The sequence below is a fragment of the Loa loa genome, assembly GCF_000183805.2.
Source record: "Loa loa unplaced genomic scaffold supercont3.10, whole genome shotgun sequence".
NCBI classification, from domain to species: domain Eukaryota; kingdom Metazoa; phylum Nematoda; class Chromadorea; order Rhabditida; family Onchocercidae; genus Loa; species Loa loa.
The window spans coordinates 64,167-80,610 of NW_018108190.1; the positions used below are offsets into that span (position 1 = coordinate 64,167).

General features: G+C 35.0%; 3 protein-coding genes across 3 annotated transcripts in view; 2 read left to right on the forward strand and 1 right to left on the reverse strand.

The window, feature by feature from the left end:
• The window catches only part of LOAG_16608 (7SK snRNA methylphosphate capping enzyme), a gene marked incomplete at its 3' end in the record, with an annotated part of 4,453 nt that extends 986 nt beyond the window's left edge, over positions 1–3,467 (reverse strand). Inside the window, exons 1-7 of the mRNA XM_020449259.1 lie at positions 3,259–3,467; positions 2,721–2,937; positions 2,255–2,402; positions 1,844–1,974; positions 1,161–1,419; positions 652–795; positions 204–383 (exon numbers count right to left, since the gene is read on the reverse strand). Coding sequence (XP_020307225.1) covers positions 204–383; positions 652–795; positions 1,161–1,419; positions 1,844–1,974; positions 2,255–2,402; positions 2,721–2,937; positions 3,259–3,445 — 1,266 coding nt within the window. The 5' untranslated portion in view covers positions 3,446–3,467. The remainder of the gene's footprint in view (positions 1–203; positions 384–651; positions 796–1,160; positions 1,420–1,843; positions 1,975–2,254; positions 2,403–2,720; positions 2,938–3,258) is intronic.
• Positions 3,468–5,219: 1,752 nt separating this feature from the next.
• Positions 5,220–5,408, forward strand: LOAG_01223 (hypothetical protein; the record flags this gene model as incomplete). The annotated part of the gene is made up of 1 exon (XM_003136762.2): positions 5,220–5,408. One exon carries the CDS (start codon positions 5,220–5,222, stop codon positions 5,406–5,408), a length of 189 nt encoding a protein of 62 aa, XP_003136810.2.
• Positions 5,409–6,757: 1,349 nt separating this feature from the next.
• Positions 6,758–16,130, forward strand: LOAG_01224 (hypothetical protein; the record flags this gene model as incomplete). The annotated part of the gene is made up of 26 exons (XM_020445674.1): positions 6,758–6,860; positions 7,030–7,128; positions 7,391–7,513; positions 7,736–7,917; positions 8,235–8,394; positions 8,629–8,748; positions 9,096–9,263; positions 9,384–9,515; positions 9,617–9,785; positions 9,961–10,091; positions 10,178–10,395; positions 10,617–10,706; positions 11,159–11,265; positions 11,474–11,614; positions 11,825–11,895; positions 12,026–12,281; positions 12,886–13,067; positions 13,146–13,252; positions 13,607–13,682; positions 13,835–14,004; positions 14,198–14,282; positions 14,441–14,523; positions 14,715–14,886; positions 15,030–15,170; positions 15,351–15,431; positions 15,918–16,130. The coding sequence occupies exons 1-26, from the start codon at positions 6,777–6,779 to the stop codon at positions 16,128–16,130; spliced, it is 3,561 nt and encodes a 1,186-aa protein (XP_020303887.1). The 5' UTR covers positions 6,758–6,776.
• Positions 16,131–16,444: the final 314 nt, after the last annotated feature.

Genomic DNA, 16,444 nt, shown 5'->3' on the forward strand with positions numbered 1-16,444 from the left:
TATATATTATATATATATATATATATATATATATATATATATATATATATATATATATATATATATATATATAGCAATACCTTTTAAAGATTTCCTTAAAAAAATATGCCTTAACTATTTGAAATATGTCCATCAGTATATGAAATATGAATGTTTTCAATATGTGCAATGAAAGAAATACACCATGTAAACTTATAACTTGCCGTCAGTTTTGCTCGTTTCTTATAAGTTTCAAAACTCTGTGGTTCTAAGATAAATAGACCACCAGGGCGAAGATGTCGATAGACACGTTTGAAGAAACGTTTGATTCCAGCATCTCCCCAATTTAAATGGATCCACTTAGTGATGCTTAACGCCATGATAACATCATATTCTTCTTTCACCTCGAAACATTTATAATTTAAGAACTACTTAATTAGTCGAATGATGGCACGGAAGAAAAACAATAACTTCACTTTAAAGTGCATCTAATAATGACACTTGATAATATATCACACTCGAGGTGTCAGTAGTAAGTAACAAAGTTTTTTATCGACTTGGGTTTTCAATTTTTGAAGCAGCGAAACTAAGTGCTGAGTTGCCACTTTTGCATGTTGCTATTCTAGTCAGATTTTGTTCAGAACGATCAATTGACAAAACAAAATCACATACTGCATCAAGAAGTTCATCCTTTTCTAACACATAATTTTCGCACCGAAACCATATATTATCAGGAAATTTGGTTGAAAACGTTGTGAGCGGTGCAGAAACTGGCCCATAGCGTTGGGCAAATGATGCAGGGAAACCACCAACAATCTAGATGTAAAATTTCGTAACCATTAATTCCAAATGAAGTGACATGAATCAAAAAAAAATTCCCATATCTTTCCAAATTTTTCGAATATTCAAAAAAAGCGCTAAAATATTACCCAACATAGCCAGAAATTAGGTTCGATTTTTGTTCGAACGAAAAGGTAAGGCTCGTGGACCACTTTATGAAATGAAGTAGTCTTTAAAAACCGATTAGATGTATTCCAATTTTTAAATCGCCTATTTCGTAGCGATTCGAAACAATATAACTTGAAAAACGAAGTGTTATGAATGTACATGCCTGTCCTTCAAATTAGACCAGGTATTTTTGCTGCAAACAATCAGAAAAACTCGAAAATTTAAAAGCATACAGGTACATCGTTGTCACAATAGTGACGTATATTCTTTCGGGCCACACCAACTAAGTGAGCGTCAATATCAATACCAACGATGTTCCCTGGTTGATACTCCTTGGCAATTGAAAGGGTCAAATAGCCAACATTGCAACCAATATCTAAAACTGATTTCTTTTCAAACCATTCTTTCTTCAGCACTTTCATCCGCGGATCGTGGCCACTACCTTTTTCAAGACGATTTCCGTAATATCGAGTATAATTACCATACCGAAATCTGCAAAGGGAATCCTTACTTATTTATATATCAAAAAGTGTAGGAAAAAAAAAGGAAATAATTCTGCTTAGTTTGAGAACCATTGAATCTTATAAATTCTTTTTTCTCATAAACTTGCATTTCCGCCGCTACGTCCATGGAATATTCGCATGTCAATTAAAACTTTTAGTTGACGAAATGTGTGACATATATTTAAATTGTTGTATAAACTTTTTCATGCCACTGAAACTATTTTCCAGAAAAAAATTTTGGAAATTGAAATCACACTTGTTCCTACCATAAAGAAAGAAAAAACTAAGAGAGTTCCACCACCGATAAGCATTCCTACTGCAAAATAAAAAGCTGTTAATCAGCAACTTTGCAAGAGCTACTCTTAGAAAAATTGTCAAGCATATTTTTTTCTTCAGTATCATGATATCTGGACATTAATACATAGAGCGAACCTTTGATTATCTTTCTCTTTTTCTTTTTCTCATCTGCAGATTTCTCATCTTCTATTTTGAATATTTCAACTGCCTGTGAGTTACTCGCTCCTGCTACCGCTCCAGATGATGGCTGCAGTTTTTCAATATCTTGCACTTTTCGCCCTCTTTTTCAATTTTTTGATGCGGTAGTCTTCTGGACAAATTTCCGCAAAATTTTCTCTTTAAAAAGCATTTGTAAACAATTGAAAATCTGAATAATAAAGTTGTGTGAGGAAAATTAGAGTAGAGAACTAGGACGAAAATCATAATTTTGTTTTGAAACATAAATTGAAGCAATCGGACATTTTTTTCATTATCCTAAACGAAAATTTCCTAAACATTATAGCTTACTGGCAAGAACAAAACAGTACCACAACTGAAAGAGGTACAGGTGACACAATAGGATCTTCCTGTCTTTTTTCGTTTATGCCACTAGCAATGCTTCCGCGTCTTTTGGATGAACTTTCGCTACTGCCCTCAACTTCTTCTTTCTCTGTCAGTTTGCTGTAGCGCCTCTTTCTGAAATAAAATCTTACCGAGGACTGAATTCATAAAGAAATATTTTTTGATTTGGAATTTAAGAATTATTCCCAGAAATATTCAAATGACAACGATAACATTTGGCATATTTTAGAAATATTTCAATATCAAATATCTCTTAAAGGTTATAGTATTTCGGCTGGTGACATTTACACTTTGCTAAGACTGTGATACTATATAATCGATTCTCACTTTATGCTCCAAATGAGTTGTGTTTGGATCCATATTGACATCAGAATTCATATAAATATTTTAAAAAACGCTAAGATTCTGATTTAGAAGACCACGAAAAAAAACCTCCTAGCACGATTTTTGTTGACATTTCGCAAATTTAGAGGATCATGAATGTTCTTCGGTATAATGATGTCGACTGGTTTCATATTTTCTGCTTCATCGACTGGCTTTACGGATTTTAAATTTAACGGATCCTTGCTGTTGCCACCATGAAGAAACGGAAAATCATCAACGGTACCCGTATATGTAAACCGCCGTCGCTTGTTCCACGGTCCACCATCTTCGAAAAAAGCTCGTTTAAATTACCCCCATCAAATTAATTCCAACAAAAACAGTGACGATGACCGAACCCAGTTATGATAAAGAGATAGACTACTTGGCAACGTTGAATTTTTCAGAAGCGGTTTTCAGATATTATGTTAAATCAGAGATGCTTGTTAGGCAAGTAAAGCAAGTTAAAGTAATTGGAACATCGGTAAACATATAGGTGAGAGTTAAATAATGTCATAAATGAAATGATTTCTCAAACTCTTAGATCATCTGCAGCATGTTAAAAATCCAAATTTCTTCATAGCTTTATCTGCATATCTTAAAAAAAAACCTCCACGTGTTCGCCGTTTGAATCCTCGGCCGCCGCGGCCGCCACCTCTCCAATGTCCTCGTCCACGTCCACGATAAGATTTTCCTTCACGATGTATTCCATCCTCGGTTTGCACCTCAACGTCTATGCTTACTGGCTGATTCGGTTTCAGTGTATCCGGTTTCGACTCACGATAAGACTCTTCCATGGATCACAAGTATTTCCTGAAAAACAGCCATCTGCGATTTTCAGCGAAATGGATGATGCAATCAATAAGCAAAATTATGAATATGAAGTGAATGTGAAAAGCATCAGTGAGAAAAATAAAACTGGAAGATAATTTGCGCGAAAAAAGCAATACAAATTCTGATCAACCATCATGCTTCCGTTAACTTTACCTCCAATCAAAATCTAAAACAAGAAGTGCAGTGAAACAACCACTATGTGCCAGTGTTTTTAGCATTAAAATAAGCACTGTTTGGCATCCAAGTTTTTTTCCTTTAATTCTTTCAAAATATTTTGTAATTACGTTTACGGAATGTAGCAATGAAGTCTAACGCATAGACGACTTTTGTATTTACTCCTTCGAAAGTGTTAGACTTTGTCATTTTTTTAGAACAAAACATTATCTATTCCAATAACGTGTTTAAAATTGTTCTTAAAAAACGCATCAAAAAATTTCTAATACACTTAAGCTTAACAGCACAAGTAAAATCTTTAAAAAATGTGGTAAGAACTGCACAGTATTGCATAATACGTCTGAGCAATATCAGCACTACGATAAATACGGATGAATTGCTGGCAATGCTACAGCAATTTGTTAGTTTGAAGAAATCTCAAAAAAACATAAAAGTATAAAGATCGAAACTGAGAGAACGAAATGTTAACGAGCAAAGCATAAGAACTGTATAAGTCATACAACTTCCAAATAAATCTTTTAAAAATATAAAAATGTCCCAATGAAAGTGCATATTTCAATCATAGATTGAAAAGAGAAGTACCTCCTATTCGCTAATCACTGCAATAATACTGAATGGAGCTTTATTTTTATCCTTGAATTTAAAAAGGGAGAAAACTACTCTGACTGACAGCAAAAGCAAACGATGACAAGAACTACAAATCAGAACAGAGAAACTGTATCTCTAACTAAAAAGTGTTTGACTTCTTTAGAAAAATAATCGAAAGCAGCTTATTTTTCTGGATTAACTAATGAAAACTGTTAATTATGAATAGAAAGGACAGAACTGACACAAACACAGAAAAATATTCACTCTATTCTTTAGGGGTCCCAGGTCCCGCAACAAATTTAAAGGCCCAGCAACAGTGACTTTTTGGTTTAAAATAGGGACCATAGAATAGACAAATTACAAAGAAAACTCTTAAACTGTTGTTTAAATTATCCAAGCAGTAAGTCTCATGAGTAAACTGCTTCTTCCGTTTGATTATAAAGTTGATAGAATTTAAAAAATTTGAAGGCATATTTCATGTAGTTAACCATGTAATACTAAATGTGGTTTCTGGAAATGTTCACCTTGTGGTTAATCCTTGTATATTAATCCCTATGAATTGCTGTGTCATGATTCAAACGGTTCTCAGTGCTCAATTACAAAACTCATTAGAGATGAAAACAAGGAAGCGAAAAAATTTTGCAAAGGACTGAAATACTTTTAGCAAAAAATGGATAGAAAAAGAAACAAAGTCATAATAACAATCAGAAAAGCAAAAAAAGCATAGGCGACAATTACAGGTGACAATTACATCGGGAAGGACAGCTAACATACAATGTTATTACTGTCAATATTTCATAACGCTTACGGCATACTGTAAGATGAACGATGTTTGGAGGATAAAAATTGACTATGTTTAAATTACGCGCGTGCAGCTTCATCAGTTGTGCGAACTATACTCATTTCTGTATTGCAGGTATTTTTGAACTCCCATATGTGAAGTGGAGTTTATGCAGTGAAGGGAGAGTGGACGCAATGCATAGTATCGCGAAGCCGCGGGCAGAGAAAAAGCATTTTGGAAAGTGCACTCACATAGAAAACCAGGATGAAGAGGCCAGCGAACAGCAAGAAATCTCGGACCCTTCTACTCCTTTACATCCCGTACCTAACTTATCCAGAGGACATGACCTTAGCCCACATCAATACGACCCCACCCCCAAATAAGCACCTCACTCAGTTAATGATTTATGTTGCGGCTCCCACATAAACTTCGGACGGTACGCTATATGCGGTAAGTATAAACAATCTGATTCACTTTGATGTGGAGGTTTTGGAACGAGGTGATACGTCAGGGAGGGGGTAGGGTCGGGTGCAGAATTCCCGGAGATCCTGGCGAGGTACAGCACTGGTTTGTTGTTTTTTTAGGCTGTTAGACGGAGCCATAAATGAATAACTTTTCCAGCTTGTTTTAGATGGTCCTATAGAGGCACCATCCTGCTGTACTTATTATTTCTGGAATGAGGCAGAATATGAGTAACTAACATATGAGTGAGAGCACTAAAAGACAAACTTAATTATTGTTTCGATTTAGATTACTTAGGCCTACTTTCATGTAAATGTTTGATGAGCACCAATGGAAACTAACATTGCAATAGGTATGTAATATAGAAGTCATCGGAACTGTTAGATGGATGGGTGAAGTAAAAAGGTCATGAGTGAGTCGTTTAATAGTAGTTGTGGTGGACAAACAACTGATCTGGCCTTAATGGAGTCTTCCAATAAGCAGCGAGCGCTTTTGTCGGGCAAAGATGACTTCAACTTGGAGTCGTTGGATTTCAAATAACGACTAGGATAAACTACATCAGGGATAAGGTCAAGTATTTTAAGCATTGGTTAAAACGTGTTGAAGTTGCCATCGTACTTTCAAGTATTGGTTCACTGCGCTTTATTATCTCGTCTCTTATTACTACTGAAATCGAATATATCGTTTATCCGCAGTGTTACAACGAAAATTTTCATGCTGTAAATTTTTCCGTTGGTAGAAAGAAGAGAGATAAGGGAATGAACTTGCGTTATTCAGGTCAGGTAAACTGGTTTTGTTTGTGTATGTCTGTGTGTGTGTGTGTGTGTGTGTGCTTGTGCACGGTAGGTTGGAATTTTCCCGCATGGTGGTGTATTTGATCTAAGGACATATTCAGGACATCTCTCTCTTCCTGGACATGGTTCTTCATTTGATCATAATTCGGATCTAAATACACTCACTTAGAATCCACAGTAAATCATTTTATTGCGGCCAGTGTTATCTAAGATTATTCTCATGAAGTCGTTTTGGTATTTATGGGTTTCTTGCAGTTTTACAGATTCTTTAACTTGTGGCATAATGACAAACGTTTTTGGCACACTTCCAAAATGTTTCTCATTCTATGGAATTTATGGTTATTTGTTAGAAATATGGTAATAAAGAGTTCGTTTGAAGAAAATGGATGTGGATGAAGGCGGGAGGTGAGCTGGAGGTCGATGCTCAGTGACGTCACACAATACGAGGATGGTGGAGGTGTTTCTAATGAATGTTTTTGCAGATCTTGATAACTTATGACAATACTCTCGGTAGTGGGAGGCAAGGGCCCTGGGCCAATCGAGGGTGAAGAACCCGAACGAGTGTCGAGATCCCTTCACGTTAGTTTACTGTTATATAAACGACGATATCCCATTATTGATTGCTTCGTTCAAAATAGCAGTAATGAAATAGGAAGGATGAAATAATTGTGACTTATCCAATACGGAGAGATAACTAATGTCACTTAGAACGATTTTCATTGTTATATTTTGATAAAAACACTTTTAGCAGAGTGCGTTAACAGCGGAAGAATTGGGTTTCTTCAATGAAGTAAAAAATTTCCTAGGGAGCAGCGTAAATGAACAAATGCTTGTGCAAGCGATCAAGGTTAGTTTCGGATTGAAATTATTGAACTGTAACTATGACAGGCAGTCGTTCTTTTGCTCTTCCAGTCAGTGAATTTATATAGTGAATGTACAGCGTAAGCCATAACGCCTTCTTTTCTAAGCTATCAGACTGCAATTACTGGCTAGGCTGTCCTGATGAATGAGATATAATAAGATATTTTTATCTAAATAGCTGTAATTCCTTGTATCCGCAGTTTTCCATTCCAATAAGAATCTTTGACAGTTCAGTATACGTGCTTCAGAGTCATGGATCTCATACGCAGTCTCATTTAAGCGGTAATAACGTTTTGAACGATGTCATTAGCCTTTATTTCGACCGAATGGAATCGGTCGAGAAACCAAATAAGCAAGTTCGATTTGATGAGGTCATACCATTGTTTAACAAGTTTTGCTTTCCCTTTATAAGTCTAGCTTTGCTTTTATTTTGCTTTCTCTGTACATCTGAACTATATTTCATATTGCTTGTTGAAAGCTAGAGAAGTCAGAATGCTTCTATAACTTAATATATTCGTTTAATGGAAAATTACATCCTGCCTATTGTAATCTTTGATTTTTTCTGAAGGATATTTCACTTTGCAATTTTTTAGCATCTGGATGTTCCTTCTCCAGCTCCGTCAGTTAGCCGTCCATATTCTTTTAATACACGTGGTACAACAATGGAAGAGCCGAAAGTAATCGATCTAGCGTCAGACGAGGATAAAGGTGTTCAGAAATGGGGAAATATACCACGAAATGTTCTGGGGAATCGGGAAGAACAGGATGTTATTAAGTATGTTTTGTTATATTTTTATGGACTACCCTTAATTTATATTTCTTCATGTTCATAAACATTTGTATAGTGCTTTAATTTTCCAACCGTATATCGTTCAGAAAAAGAAAAAAAACACATTTTCTATTTTATAACTAGTATGTCCCTGACCTACGTCATCCCGATGAGCAACTTATGTTACTTATATCGATTATTATAACGCTTCGACATAAGAGATAATGTCATCGCTCCAATGGCAATTCTGTTCATAACAATTGGAAAAATTTAGTAAAGAAGATGGAAATTTCACTATTCTTATACCGATTTCATATTTTCAGAGCTATTGAAGAGTCCTTGAAAGACAATCAGAATATTCCTGGTTTCTCTCCTTTTGCTCAAAGGGATCCGGAAAATCCATATGAAAGGCGACGATGCGGTTTATCACCTGTGGGGTTGAAAAATATAGGCAATAGTTGCTGGTTCAACGTTATCGTGCAAGTATGTTCGCAACCATAATGATATGTAAAGTTTGTGTCTTCAGGATCTCTTTATCCAAGTAGATCCAAAGTGAAACAGGGGAACCTCTCTCATTAACGTTTTTAGACTTCTTCTGTGTGTCTCATTAAGATGCATTACACCAAGATTAAAATATTCAAAAGCTGTGGTAATGGCAAGTGATTTATGGATATTTCCAGCTTTGTTTGCTCATTCATTCCGTAATGATTTCTTCAGACGCTGTTCCATATACCACGTTTTCGTCAAATGTTGTTCGATATACCAACCAAAAATAGGACGAGATATATCATTACCAAATCAAATTCTTGGGAAAATGAATCAAGCCAACTTAATGAAGTGTTTTTTTCCCTCACATTAGTTTGACAAAATGTTTTGAAAGTTTTCCAGCTAAATTCTTCATCGCTATTTTCCGTTGTATATAAAATTCTGTGGTCTATTATTTCTTTTGTTCCCTAGCCATAGACATTAGTTGGGCTGTGCAGCTATCCTTCCTTAATTTTCGAATCATCTATCCCCAATTCGCCACGATATTTCTTACAAATTGGTTCTTTTGTTACCTTAGCTAACTTGCAGGACGAAAAAAAAGAAGCTTGATTAAAAGGTATATATGACATAGTAGCATGCGAATGTTAGATTGTTAGTAAGTTATTATTTTGTATGAAAACTTCTCACCGTTGTTTTAGACTAATATGGATACGTTAACAACCTCACTTTTAATATCTCTCCGTCAACTTGCTGCCTGTCTTAAAGCGTCATCGCGCGCATATGTTGATCCAACAAATGTATTAAAGATAATCAGCGAATTGAATACGAGCTTGAATAAAGCTGCTCCTTGTATAGGCATTCAACAGGTTTTTTTTTCTTGATTTTTCCAAAGGATATTTGATTCGAAGTATACTTTAATTGTCATTGTGAACAGCGTTGAAACCATAAATTTTCTCTTCACAGTTAATGATAAAGAAAAACTTCAGGATGCTACCGAAATGCTTTTGCGGCTAATTGAGTGGCTTGAGGTAGCCTTCAGAGTTGAATCAGTACCAGAAATGCAGTCACTTTACCCATCGGCTTCTAGCATTCCGTATGGAGAAATCATGGATACTAATGTAAGCTTAGCAGTGCTGTCGTCTTTTGTAGTTGAGTCACAGCCAAAGTATTAGAATTAACTTGAATTAGATATTTTTACTCATCATTTTTACTGATGCAGGATGAAAATATGATGCCGAGTGGTTCTAACTCGGAGCATACATTAACGCCAGGTGGTGAGGCGTCTTTTGATAATTTATCCAGTGATGATCTCAATTCGAATCCTGCTCCAGAACATCCGTTTAATGCACTTTTTCACGGTTCACATGTAGAAATTCGACCTAGTGCTGGTATCTTTTGATAATGTTTGTGAAAGCATATATAGAGCAGCTGGATAGAAACTGCCGTCTATTACTGAAATTATAAGGCTGTTCAGCTACTTACTAGCTTCTCCCCATCAAATTATGTTCATTTCACATGTTTTTTAAAAATACCTGTTTTACTTGGTCATGCGGTATATTTAAGAAATCACAGTCGGAGTTTCACCACCTCTGAAGCTGGCAAATTCACTACAGATGATCAATTTGGATGTCACTTATGACAACTTATACGACTCATTGGAAGCTTATCACCTGTCTGACGCACCAGCGAAAGAGGTTTCGTGATTTTTTCTTAGGTTTTGATATTTTTCATTATTTTGGTGATATCAAAAAAGTAGGAGCTATAATCGTTTCTATTCCAGTTATGGTTTGAGTCGTTGCCGCCTGTTGTCATTTTTTCGCTGGTTCGGTTCAGTTATAAAAATGGTCAGACGGAAAAAGTACACAGCCAATTTCAATTTCCTCGTGTTATATACATGGATCGTTTTTTGTATCGAAATCGTACATTTGTGAGTGAGAAACGGATTGAACGTAAATCTTTAAAGAAACGGCTTGCAAATGTCAAGTGTGAATTAGAAGGGTTTGTTAGCTTATCAGCAAACTATCGTGTTTGTTCACTGTTTTTCAGCACTGCCAGTCAGTTGTTTTAGATTATTATTGCTGGCTGCCGAAATTGCTTAAATGGTATTTTACGCCGATCATAGCTTTTTCATTCCTGTTTCTGTTGATCTTTCGACTTTTAATTGATTTTACAATCTGTTTTTCTATAATCTGTAAGGTTTCAAGTACGAAAATTTGCAGATGGGAGAAATTTCCAGCTGGTGACACAAAAGTACCGCTCCCATCTCTGATAGATGCTGTTGTCAAATATGCATCGTCGGCGACAAATGGGTTGGATTTTTTCGTCTAGTGTTGAACTATGTCCACGTTGAAATTTGATCAGTTTTATTTTTAAATGGATTCACTAAAAATTTTGTGTTTGAATTTCTTCTGATAAGAACATATCCATTGCTAATTTCATGTCTGTCGGCTTTCGGCAGACGTTGTATATGTTTGTATATGACGTTGTATATGGAGATCAAGTTGATAGTTTGTGTGAAAATTTTGTTAGATTTAGTTCTTTATTGAAATATTATTGGTCTTAGAGTTTTTTTTTCTCTTTTTTGGACAATTGATTATATATCTCCCGCTTAAATTTGCCATGATGATAGCGTGAATGGCCTCCTCGTCAAGCATTGACCTTAAGACTGATGAGCTGAAATGCACTGTTACATTTTGAAATTGGATCCACTGTCAATATTCATCATAGCTGTAACGGTGCTTTATCTAAATGATGATTTTAGAAACATCCCCATCAACTGCGATACGTGCAAACAGCAACCAATGGAAGTTTGTGATGAAACTTCGTCACTTTCGACAGTTGTATCTGGTTCTTCAAATCTTCATGTAGGTATGGTCTCCTTTTCTGATTATTTTAATTTAGAATAACGGATTTCACTTATTTGGGCATAAGATAAAACCCAATATATATTCCTGTTTTTCGCTATATTTCGGATATCCTGGAATGTAGTTTCTCTTTCCAAAATAACCAAAGAATGTATTTTAAAAATATTATTTCCTGTAGAAATTACGATTTTTTGTTTTTTTTTTTTCATCAGGACCGTGCGATTTAGAAAAAGGCAATGCAATGTTAGCATGTCCTTGCCTTGATAAAGCAATAATCCCAGCAGATGTTGACATCAATGCGGTTACAAGTTTCCTGCAAACGCTTTCAGCAAATGCACAGAAGCGAATTAACGGTACGAATAGATACTGTTTTTTTTTCCGGAAACCTTGAGATCTTCATTAAATCGGGATAAAACGAAGTACTGAAGGAGGAGAATTGAATAGTATTTTGATAGTGTTATTGTGTTATTCGTTTATCTTTCTGAGTTATTGGGATAGTTTATCAAGTTATCTGTTGGAAATTTTCTGCTAGAGTTATGTATTTAGACTTAAAGGTGTTTTAGAACTACAACAAGAGGCAAATACATTGCAAGAAAATATTGAGTCGATCTTTGATGTCGACGGTATGAGAGAGGTATAGCTTTTCCATTCAGAAATTTCAAGTTAATTCTATTTTTATATCTTCATTACCTTTAAACAAAATTTGTTCTTTTTTCATTTTTGATATACATTAAAGAATGTAACTTATATTCATACTGCTGCAGGAACCGTATCATTTGCACAGCGTTATTGTCCATGAGGGAGAAGCAAATGTTGGACATTATTGGGCCTATATAGCTAGCTCCCCGTTATGCAATGTCCACGATAAAGAAGTACCGTGGCGTAAATTTAATGATAAAAGTGTTGAGCCGGCAACTTGGCAGCAAATTGAAGAAGATTCATTTGGTTCGAGAAGGGCTTGCTCTGCATATTGCTTAGTTTATACGCGAAAGAAATGTGAGAACGTGCTATATGGACAAGGTAAGGATTTCTGCGTTAATTGTTGCGTTGCCAATTAATGATTTGTCTTTTACTTGTGCTTATTCGGTAGTTGTTTGATAAGTACTGTTTCATACATTAAACAGAAAGGACTGTACTATGATTGACTGTGCTAGTAGCATACCTAAAGAGTGTTTGGTCTGTATCAGACTTGCACTTGGTTGTGGATTGCGGCAACGAATGAAAACAGTTGGTCACAGTAGAAATCGACAATCAAAGATTGTGATTTTTTTAGCAGTTTGGGAATTATTGATTTTTAGCAGTATAGTCAAATTAGATACATTTTCCGAGTCATATTAATCTTTGAAAGTTATTCTAATATTTAGGGGAAGACCGTGAATTCAGTAAGCTCTTATCCAACAGGTTTTGATACCACAGGTGGCGTTATATGGAAGTATCATTGGCTATAGATGAACTTAGTCTGGAGCTGACATGCTACGTCGAAACGTTCCGTATATGATTTAGTTAGATGGTTGATCGTTGCTATATAATTAGTATTAATTATGTGGTCACATTTCTCCATATTCTTTGTCAGGTTTTTTATTTCTTAAAGCAGATAGTTTATTACACATTACTGTATTTTTAGAACAAAAACAGCCAGCTCAGTCGATCGTCGAGTTGATTGACAGCTTACCGAGTGATCTGAAACTTGAAGTTTCCGCAGATAACGCTTTGTTTGGTGCAGAAATGATCAAATGGGATACTGACCATCCAGCCATTGTATATGAACCTGAAAATAGAACCCTTATCACTCCTTACAAAGATGTGGTATGTTTTTCCATTTACAAAGATCTTCCTTGCTTAAAGTGCGTGGTAAGATCTGTGTTAGGTTGTTTGCAGTTTCAGGATTTGATGGACATGGTGTCGTACAAGGGTCCAGTTGATTTCGATGCACTATTCAAACGACACTATGATCATGCAGCTCGATTTTTCGGATTGTTTATGTTGAAAAGGTTAGAGGTTTTTGCTACTGGTTTCGATAAATCAGATTTGGAGCGAATGGATTGTTTGTAAAGTAATGGATCCTTGTTTGATTTAGAGTCTGAAATACAGTAGAATTGTTTAAGGTTTTTGCTTCTCTTATATGCTTTTTCCGTTACATATGATTCCTTTTTCCTTTCTTAACCTTTTTAATTCAGCTGAATGATTCAACTTCTTTTTTACCCAACGTATTATTTGTGATGTATCATTGTCGACCTTTATTTGACGTATAGCTATTGATAATTTACTAGAAACGTATCAGATTCGATTTTATGCCGCTCTTTGTTGACTGTATGTTAAATTCCTTCAGGAAAGTTAATTTTCAGTGCCTTGAGTGCTCTGAATATAGTGGATGAACTGTTTTTGGAGCGAGATGAAAGTGCATTCAGTCTGATACAAGAGGCAAGACTTCAATCGCGAACTTTTTTTTTTTTAACATTACAACGATGACTTCTCGTTTCATATTTCTTTTCGAAATCTTTGTTCCAAAAGTCGTTTCGTTATTCGATACTATACTGTTTTAATAAACAAAAATTTGATTTGTTTCATTTTAGCTGCTTGCAAACCATATGGGTCATTATGAAAAAGCACTGAAAATGTCGAATGTACTCTACAGCGACAGATTAATGTTCCTGATCGATTGGGCGTCAATATTCGGCGTACCGTTAAATAACCCAGCAAGATCGATTTACATTTTACGAATGCTAATGAATATAGATGCAACGTAAGTATATGCATGCTTCGATGGAAGTATGTTTTTTAGATCTAATGAATTGATTTCAGTTCAGCTTTTACTTTTCTTGTGTGGAAGGTGTGGATACTATTTTTTTTTGCATTCCGTTGGTTATTGCTTCACAATTTTTTCATTTCCTAAATTTTTTGATGCTCTCGATTGCGTTTAATGGATCGAAATTTAGTCAATATTCTAACGTGGTATCAGCTTGCGAGAAAGTTGTTGAGAAGTTTGTTGGAGATGATCCATCGTCAGAAATCACCCTGCATGTAATTACATTTAATGCGTTGAATCCTTTTGGATTTTTTGAATTAGACTTGTCATTTTCCGAATACTTTCTAAAATTGAAATTCAAAGCGAATGTATTTTTTCTTTTGAATTCCATCGTAGACTTTAGAGGGACTTGCTAATTGTGCTTCTATTTTAGAATACGCTTATCCTTTATGAATTGTTTTGCCAAATGATAGCTGTGATGACCGATATCGTCAAGAAAGTTGATCTTTCTTCAATGTGAGCAAGCATTCGCCAAAGCAATAAGATAATCATAAAGTGGAGCAGAGATCACATTCGCTTTATCTAGTGTTGCAATCACTTTGATTGTTTTCAAAAAATCATTTAAGCTCCGAATCATTTTTAGTTCTTGAACTTCGAAGCTTAGAAATAGCTACATATGTCACTGCGCGTAAAACATATGTTTTTAGCAAGCAGAGTAGAACTACGCTTTCAACGGACATACAGCAATCGCGTCTACTCTGTGTTTCGATTCGAATGATGGAGAGAATTGATATGTATGCAACAGTGAAGTCTTCCGATTTAGAGCAAAAGCTCTTTTTCTGTTTGATACATAACGCTCTTCTCATCATTTATGTCATTGTAAGTTGAGTCTTTTATCTCGTAGTTTCATTTCTAATTATATGTTTCAGCAGGGAGTACCTAAATCTTGAAAGTTTAAGTTTCGTTAACTTGTCGGCCATGTTCATTGTAAATCCGTATATTATAAGCTAAAAATACTGCAGAGGATAACTCAGCGCCTCACCGACCACATCGGTTGTGAATCGGATGATAGTATTTTGGCAGACAATGAAAATTTCTTGGATAAGGAATACAAAGCAATGATTGTTCGACTGCACAGGATGGGTAACGATGCTTCCGAAAGGGTCAGTGAAACTTGTTGGACTAGTTTACTTTTTGATTTTCAACAAACAGGATATAGTTTAAATAAGAAAGCGAAATAAGACATTAGAAAAAATCGAATACTTTTTTCCTTTTTTAAGATATTCATAAAAAATAATCATGAGTAGGAAAATTTTCAAGTCGAATCCCCACTGAATTTGCAGACTATCCAGTATGTCGTTTCCATGTGGAATCAGTTGCTATCAAACTCGAACGGTTTGCAGAGAGTACCTTGGGTTTATCAGGTATCTTTTTTGTTATGAGTAACTATTAGTATAACTATTGTTACTTCGAGAAAAGCCAAAGTGAAAATATGCCCTATTTCATTTATTTCATGGTTTTTTGTAGTTGCTGAAATAATGAAGTATCTAATTCTTTTGAATAGCATTAGAATAATTAACAATTGTTTGATTGCTGTTGAATTTTAATAGAAACTACAGAATAATTTGAGTTCCCGGAAAAACAAAAAAAAAAGAAAAACATAGTGGAAACAAAAAAAAAAAATTAATACTTCGACATATAATTTTGTGTAATTAGCTTCCGTTTTTGGAAAAATCAATAATCTTTCAGAAGTCATATAACTAACAGTATGATGTGTCGACCTTCTTTTTCAGTCTATATTGTCGTTTGATTCCAGATGTGGTTTTATATATATATACATATATATATATATAAGTTTGAATCGGATAAGGATGAAAGGCAAGAAACACTGATCTGATTAATATTTTTAGAAAATTTTGGATGCATCGGAGCAGAAAACGCCATTCAATATGCCAGCACCAAAATTGAACGTGAAAGCTGGAAATTCAGGATATGATCTTTTCCTCTTGAGGCAAGTAATGAGTGTTAATCTCGAAGTCAAATGCACAGATGATTTAAATATTTTAGTACGGACATTACTTCAAGGAAAAAGCAGTATCCTTGATAATGCTAGTAGTAATTGATTAGTATATTCACTCTGTGAAAAATCCGATTTGAGTTTCTCCTTAGTAAAATTGCTCTTGAAAATTTCGTTCTTTTTAGGGTGTAGAAGTTGGAAATTATGAATTTTGAAATTATGAGATTTTATGTAAGGAAGGAAATTAGCAGCAATTTAGTAGGATCATTGTGCTATGTGAATTATTTTACTTATGTTGTGTGGTTGTGCTCAATTATAGAAAGTGTGTAATAATTACCAATAAGCTGATTTACATTGTTTATCTCCGTTATGCATCTGCTGATGCAAGCCTTCTTAAAATAAAGCTATCGCAAAAAAAAA